We start from the raw sequence: 20,778 nt of genomic DNA, 5'->3' as shown, positions 1-20,778 counted from the left end.
AGAAGCCTATACAATGCCAAATATATTGGACCAGAAAGGAAATTCCACTCATCATATGATAGGCAAAAAAAACAAATATACTAAACAAACAAAGAATATTAAAATCAGTAAGGGAAAAAGGTCAAGTAACATATAAAGGCAAAACTTCCAGGTTACTATATCCAGCAAATATTCCATGACAAAACCAAATTTACACAATATCTTTCTACAAATCCAGCCCTACAAAGGATTATAGATGGAAAACTCCAACACAAGGAAAGAAACTACACCATACAGAAAGCTAATTTCCGTGTAATGAAACCAAAAGAGAAACAAACAAACATAATTCTACCTCTAACAACAAAAATAACAGGAAAAAACAAGCACTATTCCTTAATATCACTTAACATCAATTGACTCAATTCCCCAATAAAAAGACATAGGCTAACAGACTGGATAAGAAAGAGGACCCAGCATTTTGCTGCACGCAGGAAACACACCTCATAGACAAAGACAGAAACTACCTCAGAGTAAATGGCTGGAAAAAAACTTTCCAAGCAAATGGCCCAAAGAAACAAACTGGAGTTGCCATTCTAGTATCAAATAAAATTGGCTTCCAACCAAGAGTCATTAAAAAAGATAAGGAAGGAAAAATCCACCAAGATGAACTCTCAATCCTAAATATCTATCCTCCAAATGCAAGGGAACCTACATTCATAAAAGAAACCTTACTAAAGCTCAAAGCACACACTGCACCTCACATGATAATAGTAGGAGATTTCAACATGCCACTCTCATTACTGGAAAGATCATGAAAACAGAAATTAAAAAGAGACGTAGAGAAACTAACAGAAGTTATGAACCAATTGGATTTAACAGATATTTATAAAACATTCCATCCTAAAACAAAAGGATATACCTTCTTCTCAGCACCTCACAAAACTGACCATATAATCAGTCACAAAACAGGCCTCAACAGATACAGAAAGATAGAAATAATCCCATGCATCCTATCAGATCACCACGCATTAAGACTGTTCTTCAATAACAAAAATAATTATAGAAAACCCACATATACATGGTAGAAGAACAATGCTCTACTCAATGACAACTTGGTTAAGGAAGAAATAAAGAAAGAAATAAAAAACTTCTTAGAATTTAAGCAAAATGAAGATAGAACATTCCCAAACTTATGGGACACAATGAAAGCTGTGCTAAGAGGAAAACTCATAGCGCTGAGTGCCTGCAGAAAGAAACAGGAGAGAGCTTATGTCAGCAGCTTGACAGCAAACCTTAAAGCTCTAGAAAAAAAAGAAATAAATAAACCCAAGAGGAGTAGAAAGAAGGAAATAATCAAATTCAGAGCTGCAATCAACTAAGTAGAAACAAAAAGGACTGTACAAAGAATCAACAGAACCAAAAGCGGGTTCTTTGAGAAAATCAGAAAGATAGATAAACCCTTAGCCAGACTAACCAGAGGTCACAGAGAGTGTGTCCAAATTAACAAAATCAGAAATGAAAAGGGTGACATAAAAACAGAATCCAAAGAAATAAAAAAAATTAGATACTACTACAAAAGCCTATATTCAACAAAACTGGAAAATCTGGAGGAAATGGACAATTTTCTAGATAGATACGAGGTACCAAAGTAAAATCAGGAACAAATAAATCATCTAAACAATGCCATAGCTCCTAAAGAAATAGAAGCTGTTATTAAAAATCTCCCAACCAAAAAGAGCCCAGGTCCAGATGGGTTCAGTGCAGAATTCTATCAGACTTTCATAAAAGACTTCAAACCAATACTGTCCAAACTATTCCACAAAATTGAAACAGACGGAGCACTACCAAATTCCTTCTATGAAGCCACAATTATTCTTATACCAAAACCACACAAAGACCCAACAAAGAAAGAGAACTTCACACCAATTTCCCTTATGAATATTGATGCAAACATACTCAATAAAATTCTTACAAACCGAATCCAAGAACACACCAAAATGATCATCCATCATGATCAAGTAGGCTTCATCCCAGGGATGCAGGGATGGTTTAATATACGAAAATCCATCAGTGTAATCCACTATATAAACAACCTCAAAGATAAGAACCACATGGTCATTTCATTAGATGCTGAGAAAGCATTTGACAAAATTCAACACCCCTTTATGATAAAAGTCCTGGAAAGATCAGGAATTCAAGGCCTATACCTAAACATAGTAAAACCAATATACAGCAAACCAGTAGCTAACATCAAACTATATGGAAAGAAACTTGAAGCAATTCCACTAAAATCAGGGACTAGACAAGGCTGCCCACTCTCTCCCTACTTATTCAATATAGTACTCGAAGTCCTAGCCAGAGCAATCAGACAGTGAAAAGAGGTCAAAGGGATACAAATTGGAAGGGAATAAATCAAAGTATGACTATTTGCAGATGATATGAGACTGTATTTAAGTGATCCCAAAAGTTCCACCAGAGAACTACTTAACCTAATAAACAACTTCAGCAAAGTGTCGGGGTATAAAATTAACTCAAATAAATCAGTAGCCTTCCCCTACTCAAAGGATAAACAGGCTGAGAAAGGAATTAAGGAAATGACACCCTTCACAATAATCCCAAATAACATAAAATATTTTGGTGTGACTTTAACCAAGCAAGTGAAAGATCTGTATGACAAGAACATCAAATCTCTGAAGAAAGAAACTGAGGAAGATCTCAGAAAATAGAAAGATATTCCATGCTCATGGATTGGCAGAATTAATATAGTAAAGATGGCCATTTTGCCGAAATCAATCTACAGATTCAATGCAATCCCCATCAAAATTCCTACTCAATTCTTTATAGAGATAGAAGGAGAAATTTGCAAATTCTTTGGAATAACAAAAAACCCAGGATAACGAAAACTATACTCAACAATAAAAGAACTTCTGGGGGAATCACCATCCCTGACTTCAAGCAGTATTACAGAGCAATAGTGATAAAAACTGTATGGTATTGGTACAGAGACAGGCAGATAGATCAGTGGAACAAAACTGAAGACCCAGAAAGGAACCCACACACCTATAGCCACTTGATCTTTGACAAAGGAGCTAAAATCATCCAATGGAAGAAAGATAGCATTTACAACAAATGGTGCTGGTTCAACTGGAGATCAGCATGAAGAAGAATGCAAATCGAACCATTCTTATCACCATGTACAAAACTTAAGTCCAAGTGGATCAAGGACCTTCACATCAAACCAGATACACTCAAACTAAAAGAAGAAAAAGTGGAGAAGACACATGGGCACTAGGAAAAAATTTCCTGAACAAAACACCAATGGCTTATGCTCTAAGATCAAGAATCGACAAATGGGACCTCATAAAATTGCAAAGCTTTTGTAAAGCAAAAGACACCGTCATTAAGACAAAACAGCAACCAACAGATTGCAAAAAGATCTTTACCAATCCTACATCTAATATCCAAAATATACAAAGAACTCAAGAAGTTAGACTCCAGAGAGCCAAATAATCCTATAAAAAAATGGGGTACAGACCTAAACAAAACATTCTCAGCTGAGGATTATCGAATGGCCAAAAAGAACCTAAAGAAATGTACAACACCCTTAGTCATCAGGGAAATGCAAATCAAAACAACCCTGAGATTCCACCTCATACCAGTCAGAATGGCTAAGATAAAAAAATCATGTGACAGCACATGCTGTCAAGGATGTGGAGAAAGAGGAACATTCCTCCATTGTTGCTGGGATTGCAAACTGGAACAACCATTCTGGAAATCAGTCTGGAGGTTCCTCAGAAAATTGGACATTGAACTATCTGAGGACCCAGCTATACCTCTCTTAGGCATATATCCAAAAGATGCTCCAACATACAACAAAGACACATGCTCCACTATGTTCACAGCAGTCTTATTTAAAATAGCCAGAAGCTGGAAAGAACCCAGATGCCCTTCAACAGAGGAATGGATTAAAAAAATGTGGTACATCTACACAATGGAGTATTACTCAGCTATCAAAAACAATGACTTCATGAAATTCATAGGCAAATGGAATGAACTAGAAAATATCATCCTGAGTGAGGTTACTCAATCACAGAAAAACACACTTGGTAAGCACTCACTGATAAGTGGATATTAGCCAAAAAGCTCAAATTACCCAAGATGCAATCTACAGACCACAGGAAGCTCAAGAAGAAGGATGATCAAAATGTAGATGCTCCCACTCCTTAAAAAGGGGAAAAATATTCATAGGAGGCGATATGAAAGCAAAGTTTAGAGCAGCGACTCAAGGAATGGCCATTCAGAGCCTGCCCCACATGTGGCCCATATATATACAGCCACCAAACTAGATAAGATTCATGAAGCTAAATAATGCATGCAGAAAGGGACCGGATATAGATCTCTCCTGAGAGACACATCCAGAGCACATCCAATACAGAGGTCAATGCTAGCAGCAAACCACCGAACTGAGAACAGGACCCCCTTGGGAGGAATTAGAGGAAATATTGAAAGAGTTAAAGGAGCTTGCAACCCCATAAAAACAACAATGCCAACCAACCAGAGCTTCCAGGGACTAAAGCACTACCGAAAGACTATACATGGACTGACCCAGGGCTCCAACTGCATATGTAGCAAAGAATAGCCTTGTTGGGGCACCAGTGGAAGGAGAAGCCCTTGGTCTTGCCAAGGTTGGACCCCCAGTGCAGGGGAATATTGGGGAGGGCAATAAGGGGGATGCATGGGGGGGAAATACCTGTATGGGGGAGGGGGAGGGGAAGGGAAATAACCTTTGAAATGTAAGTAAAGAACTATGTAATAAAAAATTAACAAAAATATATTTTAGGGAAAAGAATTAAGTTATTTTGTAAATCAGATCCCTAATCCAATTTCACACTCACTGCTTTTTAAATATAACTTATTTTTATTATTCTGTATGTATGAATGTTTAGCTTGAATGTATGGGTATACATCAAATGTGTGCTTGGTGCCTAAAGAGTTCAGAAGAAGTCAGATCCCTGCCAATATAGATTTAAATGCTTATGACCCACCATGTGGGTGTTAGAAATTGAACTCAGGTCCCTAAGAGCAGAAAGTGCTCTTAACTACAGAACCACTTCTCCAGCCCAGTTCTCTGCCTTTCTTATTAACCATTACCATAGATCAAAATAAGCAGATGAGTTCTTCACAACTTTCAGAACTACACTATCATCTTAACATATTACACAGCCTATGCTTTATACAACAACAGAAAGGACAGTGTTTGACAAGAATAGAGAAACCCAGCACTGTGAGGTGCTAACAATAAACACAGCAAATTCTGGAGGGGGGGGGGAACAAACAAAAACAAAAACAAAACAAAAAATAACCTGAGTCCACAGAACCACTTTCATAGAATTTAACTTCAGGGATGTTTTTTTAGGGTGTGGAAGGAGCAAAAATACATAAGGCTTTTTTATTCCCCTGAGACAGACTCTTGCTTAAACTAGCCTCAACTCCCAATCCTCCTGCCTTAGCTTTCAAAGTACTAGAATTGAAGTCACATATCACTACACAAAAGTTCATTTAAATATAGAAATTAAAATCAAATACTTGCATGAAACAATTATGTTTACCTTGTAGTCCATTAAGAATGGAGGTAATTTCTATAGATTTAATATGACCTGTATCAGAATTTTTGGCATCAGCAAGATCTAGTTTGGAAACCATCTCAGGAGATGGATTTGACTGAAACGGTGATTTTGACAAGCGTCGAAGTTTACAGTTCTTAGGAGAGTATTTTTCATCTCTGTCTTTTTCTTTGTCTAGTTTATTCTAGATTAAAAAATAAAGTATTAGAGGTTAGCTATAATCTTACAACATATGATGTATTAGATATAATTATATATTAAAATATATAAAATATAAACTAAATATAAACTTATTGCTAACAACATTAATCCTTTTTTAAAATCAACATCAAAGAATATTAATTAAATATTTAACAGAGGGGAAAAAACATAAAAAAAGAAAAGAACTTCAAAATAACCAATTTGATTCTTTTAAAATTATTCATGAAAACACTGTGAGATAGAAAAACTGTTTTGTATTACAATCTAATAGTAGGGATGAAAACTGACAAATAAATATTGCTAATAACTTGTAAATTCTTAGAAATTAAATTATAAATCCAAATTTAATATTTACAAAAGAAACTCAATTTCAACTTTATTTGAAAATGAACATTCTCACTGTAAAATAATAAACTGGAATAGCCATATTCTGTACTTTGAATTTACAGGAGGAGTTACTCACATTGACCTGTGTGAAGTGAGCTCAGAGGCAGCCTCCCTACCTCACTCAAAGGCTGATGTTGTCTCAAACTCAATTTACAGATAAGACAAAGCTAAGGTATTTCCTATTAGCGATTTGTTTGTTTATTTAGGTTCTCTAAGTATGACTTAGCAACAATTGTGAAGTCCCATTACACAGATAGACCGAATAACGTGTGAGATTATTTTCACAAGTCTCCAAATGACAGTGTATACCTAATGTCACGTAAGATATGCCAGGGGAGAAATACTCCCTTACATGTAACAGTTAACATTTAGATGGGAGCTGTCCTTCAAATGGGGTCCCTGGCCCTGAAATTTCTGAGAACTTGCTAGAAAAGTAGCCCCCTTAAAGATGAATCAAAATACTAAAGATGGAACCAGGAAGCCTGTTTTAATGTGTAGTCCAGGTGACTATGGTACATGTTTCAATTTTCTTTTATTTTTTTTTTTTTAGCACTTTATGACTTGAGCTCAGAAATCAAAATTACCATGAGCACTGAAGGCTGAAATAATTTACTTCAGTCCAAGTCAAATACATTTTTAGTGGCAGTCAAAGAAAAGAAGTCTCCCATCCAAGTACTAGAAGTCTCGGGCTGGAGAGATGGCTCAGCGGTTAAGACTGCTCTTCACTGACTGCTCTTCCAGAGGTCCTGAGTTCAATTCCCAGCAACCACATGGTGGCTCACAGCCATCTGTAAAGAGATCTGATGCCCTCTTCTGGTGTATCTGAAGACAGCTACAGTTTACTTATATATAATAAATAAATAAATCTTTAAGAAAGGCAATGATTAGGCAGACATGTTGCTCCTAGAATACTTTAAAAAAAAAAAAGAAAAGAAAAGAAGTCTCTACAACAGCTTTCAGTAGAAAACTTAATTAATAGAGGGGCAAGAGGTATGTGCAATACTAAAAGGTAATATATACGAAACCTTTTAGAATCTGCTAATTTCTGATTCATAAGCCTCTTTTCTTGTGAGCAAGAATTTTAACATGCTTGAGTTAGTATAAAGAACTGAATAAGGCACAGACATTCAGAGAACATTTTATATGTATGATTCAAACACTGCTTCTCCTACTCATCTACCTAGAAATGCTAGAGCTTGCTTTGTATAGAGACACTGGGTTTTTAACAGATATTCTTCCATTTCTAAAAACAATGCTAAAGGGGTTGGGGATTTAGCTCAGGGGTAAAGGGCTTGCCTAGGAAGCGCAAGGCCCTGGGTTCGGCCCCCAGCTCCGGAAAAAAAAAAAAAAAAAAAAAAAAAAAAAAAAAAAAGCTAAATACAGTGTGGTTTACATATTTTCCAAGAGGATCAACAGTGAGTTATGTCAAGAGTTTAAGAAATCCTGAGTTTTAAGTACTTGGTTACTGTACTGGAAACTTAAAAACTGACTCAATACAGTAATAAAAGCATTCATCACGTAAGACCACAAAGGGGCCCCTAAACAGGACCGTAACAGCTCTTCAGTAGAATGAGGAGACTGAGCTTCAGAATTACTACCAAGCATGTCAACTACACGTGATCATTTAAAACGATTTTTAAAAATTTCAAAACCATATTAATGAATTTTTTTTATTTTCTCATGCACAGTATCACAACTTTGCACATGAGAGCACAGATCCTATATTAGCTATTGAGTGTGTGGTACAGAGGGTGCTGAAGACATTCTGAGCCAGAGATGAAGAGAGAGACTCTCCTGTGTCTTCAGATAAATCTCCTCTTCCCCACCTTAAATCTATTTGCATCCCTACCCAAAACAACTGAGGGCTCCTAGTTGAGAACTAAGAAAGACAGGAAAAGATTTAAATAGATAAATGTAATTTGGTTGTGTGGCTTTACACAATGTTGAAATGAAAGGGCCTTAAAGATTACTTAGTACTTTCCTAAAGCCTTTCCACAGGTGACAAAAGTAATTAGAGCAAAATCCAATATTTGGTAAAAGTGTTATTTAAAAAAGATGATAATATCAGAATTAGCACATTCATACACATGTACATTTAATTGCATTTTGGGGGGTGGAGGGTAGAAAATGTATTTACTTAACAGCTAATGGTGCACAGCAAAATCAAGACATTACCTTTATTTTCTTCCGATGTTTTATCTTTGGTACATTTTTATCAGCAGGTCTTACTATTTTATCTGCTTTAATCCATTCATCATATCTAAAATTAAGAAAAATGAGCATAAATATGTAAGGTATAAACTACTGAAGGAACTATACTATATTCAAATAAAAACTCAATTTTAACATTTTATAACTTCACTGGCTCTTAAGAGATCTGATGAGTATACAATTAAGACATCGAAGAGTCAAATCGACTGTCCCATGGTCAAAACCCTCCTAAATCCTCTAGGGTCACTACTGTCCACTCAAACCAAACACACACATTAAATATTGAAAAATTATAATCTTTTCTAACATTTGTTTTGCTCTTAAGTGGTGGTAGGCATTTTTTCCCCTCTAGACCTACCAAGAAAACATGCTGTAGTTAGTAACACTCTGACAGAAAGGCCTCCTACTGCTTTTAGAGGACTCAAATAACCAGGGATTAGGGGGTGGAGGATGAGGGTGGTTCTGCTCTAGAAAAACATTATTCTGCCCCAAGTTTTCTGTGTTCTAAAAAGCTTCTTTCATATATTTACAAACATTAAAGGGTCAATAGAGCTATGATGACTTCTCAATTCAATGTTCAAAGTCTTCAGAATTTTACAAGGTGCAAAATACTGCTGACTACACATTGTTATGTACATCAAAAAAGGAGTACTTTTTTTCCATAAAAAAATAAGCTAGAAAAAAAGGAACATTAGAGGGGACCAGAGAAAAGTCTTAATTAAGAGCATTATGTCTTCCAGAGGTCCTGAATTCAATTCCCAGCAATACATGGTGGCTAATAACCATCTGTAATGAGGTCTGTGACCTCCTCTGGCCTGCAGGTACACATGCAGGTAGAATGCTGTATACATGATAAATAAATAAATCTTAAAAAAAGCAGAATAGAAAGTAACTCAGTCATTCTCTTTTTCTGTTTTAAAGTTATACCCATAAAGAGAGCAACTATTTGTTATTGTTTATTTATCTGTCTGTAGTATTAGTAATTAAAAATAACCTTTCATATGCTAAGCTGTGACTCCAGCCTTTAATAACAAACACAAAAACCTGAAAATAAATTTAAGATTAAAATGTCTTCATTATTGCAAGCATTTATGGTGAAGTAACAAAGGTCCCAAATCAAGAACTAAATTAACAAGCTGTAATGAATCAGGCCTTGAGAGGCTAAAGGAAGAGTTTCAGGAGCTACAGGCCAGCCTGGCTACAAACTGTGAGTTCCAGACCAGTCTGGGTTACAAAGAGCAACCCAATCTCAAAAGCTACCACCCTCCTCTGGTGGGAAAAAGAGTTCAATTATATAGGTCACCGTTTGATTAAACATGTTTTCATGTTACGACAAACAGAAGACCTACAAGTACCTAAAGCAACCTTTAGGCTGGTGCTTCACAGACCACAGTGAAACTGCTGACTCAGCTCCAAACAAAAGCACACTGTGCTTCCTACTGGCTAAACCTGGTGACAAGATAATGAAAAATTTTAACTAAGAAATAGAAAAGCAAAATATTTTTAATTTTTTCAGAGATACCTTATTAAATAGAACATTTATTCATCCCTCAAAATACAACTTTAAAGGATACTAGAATTGCTGGATATTTCTTTTGAAATTGATAGACATTTCTTTAATCTCAACACAGGAGGAGACAAAGGTAGGTAGATCTCTGTTGAGTCTGAGGTCACTCTGGTCTACAAATGGGAGTTCCAGGCCATCTAGGAGCTACATGTTGGAACCATGTATCAAAAACAAAAACAATACCTAAATGTTGGAGCTGAACACACTAAAGAACTATAATCTATCATCCAGGAGGCCAAAGCTCCTAGATGGAAAGCTCCACGCTAACCTGGATACAGAGAGAGACTGTCTCAGAAACACCAACATCAACAAATAGGAATCAAAGAATTACTGCAAGCATGTGATACAGTCATAATCTGGACTATCACATGCCTGTACAGGGGGCTCCCGCAAGTCAGTTAGTGGTTTAAGAATCAATAGGAAGGAGCCGGAAGATAACTTAGCAAGTAAGGTACATGGATAGAGTCTGAGGGCATCTGCATTCACATACATAAACACAGACACATGAAGAGAGTAGAGGAAAAAATAGATTAAAAAAAAAGAATCACATAGGATACCAACCATTCACAATAATTAGGAAATGGGAGCAACCTAATTATCCATTAACAGATGAATGGATGATAGAAATATGATACATATACATACATAATGAAATTCTATCAAGCTATAAATAAAAATAAAACATTACACATGCTGGAAAATGGATAACTAAAAATCATTATGCTAAATGAAATAAGGCAGGCTCAGAAAAAATACATCATGATTTCTCAAGTAAGTTTTATATGGATGTATGTAGAGGAAAAAACTACTAGTTCATAAAAAAAACTAGTTCACAAAACTAGAATGGGAATCATGAAGACATGTCTCAATGGGGAGCAATGTGAGAAAGACAAGGAAGAGACAGGAGGTGCTAAGGAAGCTAAGGGAGAGAATGGAATAGCAATACCAGGAAGAAGAAAGTGTGGGTGAAAATGTCATAATGACTTTAGAGAAAGGAATCAACAATACAGGGAATCAGGGTACACATTCCAGTATGGATCTCAACTGAGCAGAGAGAACACTGGGCAACAGTTGTTCAGATGAACCCTGTCAAATTATTGTACTCCTGTTTGTCAGTCAGCACGCTTCATGATAAGGAGGCTGGAGAACTATGATAAACATGTCTCCTGACCCACTGGCTCACCCGCACAGCTGTCTTGTTGAGGTTCAAGCACAAAGTCTTATGGCTACAAGAAAGCAGAGAGACTGACTGGATGTGCCACACACCCATCTGCCTTTGCCTTCCCCTATCTTTTACTAAACAGTACCAAGGAACAATAAATAGCCTCTTCATTGCAAGAAAAGATTCACCTTGGCAGGTATAAGGGAAGAGGACTATTGTTGTCTTGTGTTTTTCCCATTCAGAAACAACTTTTAATAGTTAAAACAAATATTAAATTAGGCCTGATTATTTTAATTAAGCAGTGCTAGTTCAGTGGTTAAGCACTTGATCAGCATAAGAAACGCTCTAGATTTGAGCCTTAGTACTACCAAAATGGGGGGGGGGGGTTGTAAATAAAGGACTGGTTAGCCTCAGCTTTTAATTTCCATTATTAGCACATTATATAATAATCTTATATAGAACCTTATATAAGCATCTGATATTCATATAAACTGCTAGGCAAATATAAATGCCTAATCTGAGAAGATATATACTAAAATTACCTAATACAAAGGACTCAGATGTCTCATCACCTAAAAATGGTCAAAATTTATATAGATAAGCATGTATTTATTCAACACATATCAGTATATTTAGCATGAAGTCACAACACAGCTCTTATCTGCAAGGAGCTTACAATTTAACCTAGAAGACAATGCAAAACAATAATTGCAAAGTAATGATACAAACCTTTTGAAAGAAGAAGCCATGCTGGATGTGACCTTTTAAATATATTTAAAATACTGACACATAGCAAAAGGAAACCATTCAGAGACCACTGAGTACTTGCTCTCACCAGAGAAAACTGTAAGTTCTGAAAAGCTTTATGACTTTTGTCTGGCTATATCGGCAAATCACTTGGTGATAATAAAGCAGCAGAAGGTTTGTCTATAAAATGGTTATTATGTACACTTTGACACATTTTCTGAAACCCAGCTTTCAAAAAAATACTGTATGCACATAGTAATACATACTCAGCCATACCTTTAAAAAAACAAATTACACCCAGAAACAGGTGTTTTTAAAATACTTTCAGAACACCTGGTCATGGTGGTACACGCCTTTAATTCCAGCACTCAGGAGGCAAAGATAGACAAGATCTCTGCGAGTTTAAGGCCAGCCTGGTATACACAGTGAGTTCAAGGGTACAGAGTGGGGCCCTGTCTTAAAGCAAACAAAGCAAAAACAAACTTTCAGAGCAAAAGCAAGTTGATACAATTCTTTAAAACTACCTATGTGTAAAGGCTGTTACAAAGAAAAACCCCAAATAATTAGCTATTAAGTTAAATATCAAAATTCTAAAACTGGTACTCTTATTTAAAAATTATTGACAACATATTTTATTTAAAATACTGACACATGGCTAAAGGAAACCACTTAGTGACTGCTGAGTCCTTGCTCTCACCAGAGAAAGCTACGAGTTTCTCTTACTATTACATCCATAAAACGACATGAATGCTATTCTTCAAAATTAAGAATAAATAGCAGTCTGGCAGTGGCAGTGCATGCCTTTAAATCCAGCACTCGAAAGGCAAAAGCAGGCAAATCTCTGTGAGTTCAAGACCAGTCTGGTCTACAGAGAGTTCCAGGACAACCAGGGCTACAGGGAGAAACCCTGTCCCAAAAACAAAACCAACTAAACAACACCTCCCCCTCACCACCACCAAAAAAAGAGAAAGAAAAGGAAAAGATAAGACACAGAGTCAAGCACTGTGGCACACATCTCTAAGACCAGCACTTAGGAGATGGAGCAGGAGGATTAATAAGCTCACCCTTCACCTACACAGGAGGTTTCAAGGCCAGCCTATGTAAGACCTTATCTTCACCACCACCACGCAAATAACAGCAGAAGGACAGAAACACAAATATGATAGCACTCTTGTACTTAAATTTTGTCAGAAGAAGCTCATTAATAGTATAGTCATTCTACCAATAGCATTTCCTAAGGATTCTGATTCTAATGCTAGAGTCTGTCTATAGGCAGAGATAACATGTAATGTGAAAATATCCTGGACAAGTATGGACCAAGCTCAGGCCACTGCAAATGGTAAGAGCTATGGCACTAACAGCACAATGTAATATAAATTTTAAAAACATTCCCAAAGTTGAATTTTTTCAAATAATTGATTAAGTTTAGGAAATTGTATTTGTACGTATTTTAAAAAACCAGAAGATGTACTTATTAATTTGTAAATTATTATATGGAATATGTCCAGTGGATATTTTTGAAACATCTGCCAACCTATAAGACTACTCAATGAGACAGACCACGGTTTAGTCAACAGTTTGAGCTGAAAATACAAAGATAGATCAAGGCTCTCTAGTATAACCATAATGGAACTGTTCATCTTTTTCATGATGTCGATGCTGATTTTCACTTGTACTCCTGCACTGTGGTTAATTCAAAAGTCAATCTCTTCTAAAACTAGTTTACACAATTATCAAATGAGATACACTTTATGGCTTTTAACTTTTACACTAAAAAACAATGGATGACTTTCCAGAATATTTGCTCTTTTTATCATTGTTACAATAATCTCAAAGCATAAACACCATGATTTTGCATGGTTTCTTCAGTACACTAATTCAACTGTATGGAATACATTGAAGTACAACAAAACAAGGGTAGGATAGTCTAGAAAAAGAACAGGAAAATTAAGCTGAAAAGTAACCATTCAGTAATTTTTAAAAAACGAAAGAAAAAGAAGTCCTAAGAAATGAGGATTCCCAATCTGTCTCTCAATTGCTAACAAAGAGACTAGATCAGTGTTCTGAAGAGAAGTTATATTCCTGAGCTCAGAAAGCTTATTATTTGAATCATGTTATTATGATTAGTAGAAAAACAGCAACATAAAGTAATAAACTGCAGTAGTTACAAGACAAAAAAAAAAAATTAAAGAGAAACCTTCCAAATAAAAATAAGAAATAAAGCACAAGATAATTAAGGAAAGAAAAGTTAAAAAAAAAAAAAAAAAAAGCCAGATGCAGATGCTGCAGCCAGAATCCAATGAAGAGTGCCATAGGAGTGACCAGCTGGAGGTAACATTTACTGGTCAAAGACAGGATTCCAAACCTAGTAGTCCTGGTAAGTACTATTCTAAAAGTATGGGATGTGGAGCTATCTGAGTGGGCTTACCCATAAATGAGAAAACAGGACAGATGCAAATAACATTGTCCACTAGTTCATGGATTGATGCACAGAAACGACACAGTGAGACCAGGCAGGCTCAAGACAGGGCTTTCTTTGAAACAGAAAAAGTAAGTGCAAGTCTACAAGTGGTGGTGGGGGGAGCGGGGGGGGGGGATAACTTGAATAGGTCAAGAAAACAGGCCGGTGTCTTTTACAAGACAATATCTAAACAGGAGCATATTAACTTGTGACTAGAGGTGACAAATACACAGCCTGACTGTAGATGAAAGCAAGAAATTAGTATAAATTAGTAAAACACTGCTTCAATTTCCCAGCCAGATTAAAATTCAAATCAAAGTTACCAGCTGAAAGTGAGGACTAGAGGGGTGAGGGGTGGGGCGGGAATTAGAAACAATGTAAAATAGTCTGCTAAGAAAATAAGAGAGTGGACAGAAAAAACAAAATTGAAAAAAGGAATAAGGGCTCACTTAAAGTTCATATATATCACAAGGCAATGATGTTACAGAGATGGCTCAATGGTTAAGAGTGCACACTACTCCTCCAGAGGATCCAAGCTCAGTTCTGACACACAAGTTGGGCAATGCACAGCTCCCTGTAACTCCAGTTCTAGGAGATCAGATGCCCTCCGGCCTTCTGTACACAAGTAGCATACATTCACACATACATACACACATAGTAAAAATGTATCTTAAAAAAAAAGTCGAGTAACCTAAATGGTTCTAATATGTCCAGTTATGAAACAAGGAAGGATACAAATCCCACATTCAATGACATTTATGGTATGTTATTTGAGGGCGAAATAAAAAAGCTCCACTGTATAATCCAGGCTGGCACTGAACTCATATTTTTTCGGCCTCAAACACTGAGTGGTACAATTACCTATGTAGCATATATTTCTAAATCCAATCCTATACTTATTATTTGGCAAGGACATGATATCTCAACAGACCACTTAAGATAACCATGCTAATATTAACATCGCTAACGTTAAAAAACAAACAAAAAAGCAAAAAACCCCAACAGAAAGTCTACTACTAAAACTAGCCAAAGTAGGAACTAGAGAAGGGTTCAGTGAGTGAAGGCACCGGCTACTCTTCCAGACTTTAGTTCCCTGCACCTACTTGGTGCTTCACAACCATCTGTAACTCCAGTTCCAGGGGATCCAATAAGCACTTCTGGTTTCTGTAGGTACCACGCAGACATAAATGTAGGCAAAACACTTCTACATATTAAAAAATTCTTTTGATTCTCTCTCACAGTTAAAAGAAGGTTAAGATACTGTAATTTCCTGTACCTGTACTGCTAGGGGTTGAACCTAGGGCCTTGCAAGCGCTTAACAAGTGCTCTTCCACTAAGCTACAGCCCACCCAGAGGAATATAATTCTTAAAATTTTACAAAGCTATATTTTCAGAAGCACTGTAATTTTAAATCATTTTAATCCATTAATTTTATTTCTATTTTTCATGTTATTTTATATTGTATGTTATTTTGGAAGGATTAATAATTATTCATGGAATGATTTAAACCAAGTACCCTATGCATGGTGATTCTCTATCATTTAGCAGTAACTTAAGATCACTCTATCAGAAAAGATCACTACTGGTATCATATCATTTGTGGTTTGGGTTCAAGAGCTCCAAATTTACTTTAAGTAAATTTAAATAAAATACTTTTTTTAATCCTTCCATGTGTGGCAAAGAACTCTTTCCAATACTAATGCTTACATAAATATAATCTTCATTAAAATGTTTTATAGTAGGATATGAACAATATTTAAATTTATGCATCTCAGAAAAAATATACAGAAATCAACAATAAAACTTTAAATTAAGATATTATTTCCTTAAAGAAAAATTTTCTTACAGAAGTCAGATAAAATACACAAATAGCCCCATACACAATGTGCTAAATAAAGCATCTATCGAGAACCAGTGCGAATGGAGGTTTCATAAACCCCCATGCGTAAAGCTTCAAGTCTAATATTTCGTTAAACGGTAATATACACAATAACGCTGGAGACCTCTAAAATCCCAGGAAATAACTGAAGAGCTGGTGGTGATTTGCTGTAGTCCTCTGTATTAGTTTTAGACATGAAGAAACATCAACATTAACAACAGTTCTTGCTGGTTCATCACTAGGGCACTCTTTGGTAATTACTACAGAGAATAGTGGGGACACTGGCATGCTCACTAAGAAGATTAACTGTTAAGTGTGCTGAAGCACGGTCCTGTCCTCTGTGCTGCAGAAGTTATGCAGATCCACCCCAGAGGTCTTCATCGAGATTGTTAGGATCTTCTTTGCAAAGTTCTTAACACAGAACTGCTTGAGGTCAGAACAGATGGCATCTGTCTTAATAACATAAGCATGGCTTGCTGGATCAGGTCTCGCTTCCCTTCCTGGGTCATTACAAATCTGAATGCCTCAACTTAAAATCTTCCTTTCTATCAATTTCAAAACTGAAGTACTGAATATCCTCTGTACCTTCTGCAACCCAACTACCTATGCTTTTCTTTGGTCAATCTCTTCTTTAAAAAAAAAAATTAGAAAATATGATGATTTAAAGTGTGAAATGATTTCCTCCATATTTTGTTTCCTTTGCTTTTGCTTAGGAAGCCAATTAGTAAAGATAATTGAGCCTGAATGTTGTGGAATCTGGACAGTGCCTAAATCCTGTTCATCGGTCATGAAATTTCAAGCACTTGATATAAGCCAAGAGGAAATATTGCTTCTGTGTAGAAATCAGCAAAGTAACTAGGAATGAAGGATGGAGACAGCTGAGAGACAGCAAGCCTTTCTACTCCTGTGGTGGTCCTGGAGCTGGGGTGGCTCGGCCCTCAGGCTTCCTAATTCACACTTACGTCTGCAAGTACCTGAGGGCAGAACAAGACCTCCTTAGCACCTTTACTCAGTAAGATGAAATCCGTCCAACAACGAGACCACAGAACAATCTGAGGTTTCTCCTATCAGCCAACCTGTCAATGAGAGAACTGCATACAATACAGACAGAAGAGCCACAGCTATGAGACAGACTCCATGCAGGGTACCACGTACCACCTGGCAAAGTCTATGCTTCAGAACAACTACACTTCAAAGCCCTGGTAAGAAAGCATCCTGAAATCCACACTTTTACTACCTTCTTTATCAGAAATTCAGTCTCTGAACTCCCTTCCTGACTCAAGTTGCCATATTCTTCCTAGTGTTTTAAAAGTCATACATATACTTTTATATATGAATACATAAAATTATACTTTCCTCAAATTGGAAAGGCAATCAGATCCTAGGTCACACTTGCAGAACTTACTGCTGTTACAACAGAACAAAAGGTATGCTACTAAGAAATGAGAATTTGAAATGTTTTCTTAGAATTTCCCGCAAACATTAAGCTTCATGTTTGTGTTTAAGGGACAGCAGGGACTGAATTGAAGGACTCACAGTACTGAGTGGGTACTTGACCATAAGCCATACCTCTTCTCCAAGAATAAATTTAACTATAAAGCCTGATAACTGTATTTTTCCTGAAAAACACGAGGACTCCCTTGAAAAAACCACCAATAGAAATGACTGAGCCTAATTTCACAAACTACAACTAGATTTCATACATTTAATTTACTACCTAACAATAAACATTCCAAAGTTAATGAAGTTACTGTGAAAAGACAACTAAGTGGTTTGCCTTAAAAATTGACTTCTCAATTTTAGATAAAACTGAAAAAGTCTCTTCGGATTAAATCTCCAAAATTAGGCAAGATAAAAATCTTAAGTCTCTGACCACACCTAGGCCTGGACCTCTGCTTTGTCTTTCACTGGCTGGACTCAGGAGCAGTAGGAAGGTTCACTCTTAGCACATTTGCTGCTATTTTCCAGCTTTGGTTTCAAAGACACAAATAAGGTCCTATGACTTCTGAAAAGATACTAATATAGCTGCTGATAATAAGGTCTTTTAAAAAAATTAGTGATGCTTCTTAAGAAATTCAGACTTTGAAATCTGGAAGACCACAAAGAAGAGTGTGAGGATTTAAGTGGAGAAAGCAGGCAGCCTGGTAATGATATGATGAAGTCAAGAAGCAAAACCCATTATCATTGTGAGGTTTTCCTATCATTTCTTTCCAGTGTATACTCTATTAAACATGTATTAGACTTAACTGTCTAGACCTACTTTCCATTTACTAAAGATGTCTGTGAAGTGCTGAAAACACGAAGTAGAGTGGTAGGGTGTCATCGAGTGAGGTATTAACAGGCTAAAAGCTTGATATTTTTAATGTTAATGTGTTCAGTTAGAGTACTAGTAAGTCTGTAATTTGTTATGTAAGTTTTTAAATAGAAAAGTATTTTAAAAGTGTTTGTAATAATCACTAGCTGAAACTCAAGTTACCTCACATTCCATCCGCAGTAATGCACCAAGTAAAGGACCTCTCCACCTTCGACATCAGAATCTTTTATACTAGCTTCATACATTTTTTGATTTTTCCCTCGTCCATACCGCACTTGGACTTTCATGCCTGGTGGATAGCACTCAAACTCCTCTTCTTCATTGTTGTCATCATCATCTTCATCCTCGTCTTCTTCCTCATCTTCTTCCTCCTCCTCTTCTATTTCTTCATCATCTTCATCTTCTTCTTTATTGGTTTCATCTCTTGAAAGGTTTAAAAAATTGAAGAGTTAATAAAAGTTACTTCATGAGTTTCAGTTCCAAACCACATATACCGATAAAAATCGTGGCTGTGATTGTTCCAGAACAGCTGGTTCCGTGTGTACAAAATGCTCTGAATTTCAATTTAGTATTTAAAACTAAAACCTGTATGAGAGGACAAGTGTCAGAAAGATAGTTTTAGAGGAAAAATAAGAAGCAAAAATAAGTACATAAAAAAAAAAAAAAGAAGAAAATCCTGCACTGTAATCCCAGTCCTTTGGAGGATGAGGCAGGAGGATCAATGTGAGTTCACAGGTCAGTCCAGGCTACATAGAAAGACCCTGCTCAAACAACAGACAGAAAGACAGAGATTAAGACTGATTGATTGATGATTGATTAATTGATTGACTGATTGATTCCTTGACTGATTTTCACCAAAGGAATATAAGTTGTGATGAACAATAGGAAACTAGTTTGGCTGCCTAAGCACTCTCTCATATTTTATTACAGAAGTGCTTTACAACTCAGTTTATGGACACACACACACACACACACACACACACACACACTTACTTCATTACCATTTTCTGATGGAAACTTACTTTAAAACAAACATGTCCAACATTAGTATGTTTAAACAAAATATTCACTAATTAATGGTAATGTTAAGACATGCTCAAAACAGATTCTCAAATGTTGAAGTAAATGAAATATAATTTTAACTTTCACAGGGATTTTCTACTATGGTCACATAAATTATGCAAGTATCACAATTTTACCAGACATTTATTGAATTTTTCTGGCATAGATTCTTTCAACATGAAAGCTTCTTAAAAAGTAGGAAGATTTAGAGGTCAATTCCAAATATAGAAAACAGAAACACAAACGATCATAGTAGGAACACTAAGTTATTTTCATCACCTCAATATCACAGAGATCCTAAGAGTAGACACTTATATTCCTTTATTTCTTTTTCATTGGAATTTTAAGACAGTGTCTCATTATGTAGGCAAGCTTGGCCTTCAACTTTGATCCTCCTGCCACAGACTCCAGAGTTCATCACTATGTCAGCTTTTATGTTCTTCTTACATTATCCATAAATCTGTACTGAAAAGGTTTTTAAAAACCTCCAATTCTGAATCTTTACCAATCACTAGTTTTATATAAAATAAATTTCAATGTAAAATCCAGTGTTATATTTGGGCAGTTTGTCTGCTTTGCAATGTGAGTGCACTAACAGCAAGTCTCTCACAGAGGATCTGTCCCTTCATACACATTGGAGATGTGTAATTATAAGAAAATAGATATAGAAAAGCCCCTGTGGTACTAATTTCAGCTTTAAACTCTTTCATAAAAATCTTTTGACTGACAGCATGTCTCAGCTATCATTTCTTATTATATAATTACATATGTAATGAGAAAACTAACAGATAAAATGGAATGACAAGTGAGTTCACAAATCTATCAACTTTGTCTGAAATGACAGCTCAACCCTATAATCCTAGAGCTCAGGAGGCTAAGCCAGGAGAATCTCTTGATCAAAGGCAAGATAGCAAGGCCCTGTTCTCAGAAACTCCACACAAAGAAACAGGAGAATAGAGTCAAGTCAGTCAGTATTTAGAAATCTAGACTTAACTGAATACAGCTTTCATCTGAAACGAAGAGCATGAACTGTTATTTAACAATCAATAGCATTTCTAGCATGAAATATTTTAATCAGCAAAGGTAAGTACAAAATCATCAGAGATGGCCTTATAAGTATTAAGAACATTAAACGAATTTGTATTCATTTATGCTATTTATATAACACACTAAAACTGCTAGGA

General features: G+C 36.0%; 1 protein-coding gene across 7 annotated transcripts in view; it reads right to left on the bottom strand.

Annotated features, from left to right (window-relative positions):
• The window catches only part of Arid4b (AT-rich interaction domain 4B), a 125,671-nt gene that overhangs the window by 19,443 nt on the left and 85,450 nt on the right, over nucleotides 1-20,778 (bottom strand). For 4 of the 7 annotated variants that reach the window (XR_004385765.1, XM_032884655.1, XM_032884656.1 and 1 more), the window contains 3 exons: nucleotides 18,695-18,955; nucleotides 8,367-8,451; nucleotides 5,589-5,787 (listed from right to left, as the gene is read on the bottom strand). Coding sequence is in view for 6 of the 7 variants with exons in the window: in XM_032884655.1 (XP_032740546.1) it covers nucleotides 5,589-5,787; nucleotides 8,367-8,451; nucleotides 18,695-18,955 (545 nt within the window). In the remaining variant the exon portion in view is untranslated. The remainder of the gene's footprint in view (nucleotides 1-5,588; nucleotides 5,788-8,366; nucleotides 8,452-18,694; nucleotides 18,956-20,778) is intronic. The other 3 variants (XM_032884659.1, XM_032884660.1, XM_032884657.1) reach the window with 2 other exon arrangements.

This window comes from Rattus rattus, chromosome 14 (assembly GCF_011064425.1).
Source record: "Rattus rattus isolate New Zealand chromosome 14, Rrattus_CSIRO_v1, whole genome shotgun sequence".
Lineage (NCBI taxonomy): Eukaryota > Metazoa > Chordata > Mammalia > Rodentia > Muridae > Rattus > Rattus rattus.
The sequence above is the reverse complement of the archived record's forward strand: the minus strand, read 5'-3'. Positions and strand labels throughout refer to the sequence as shown.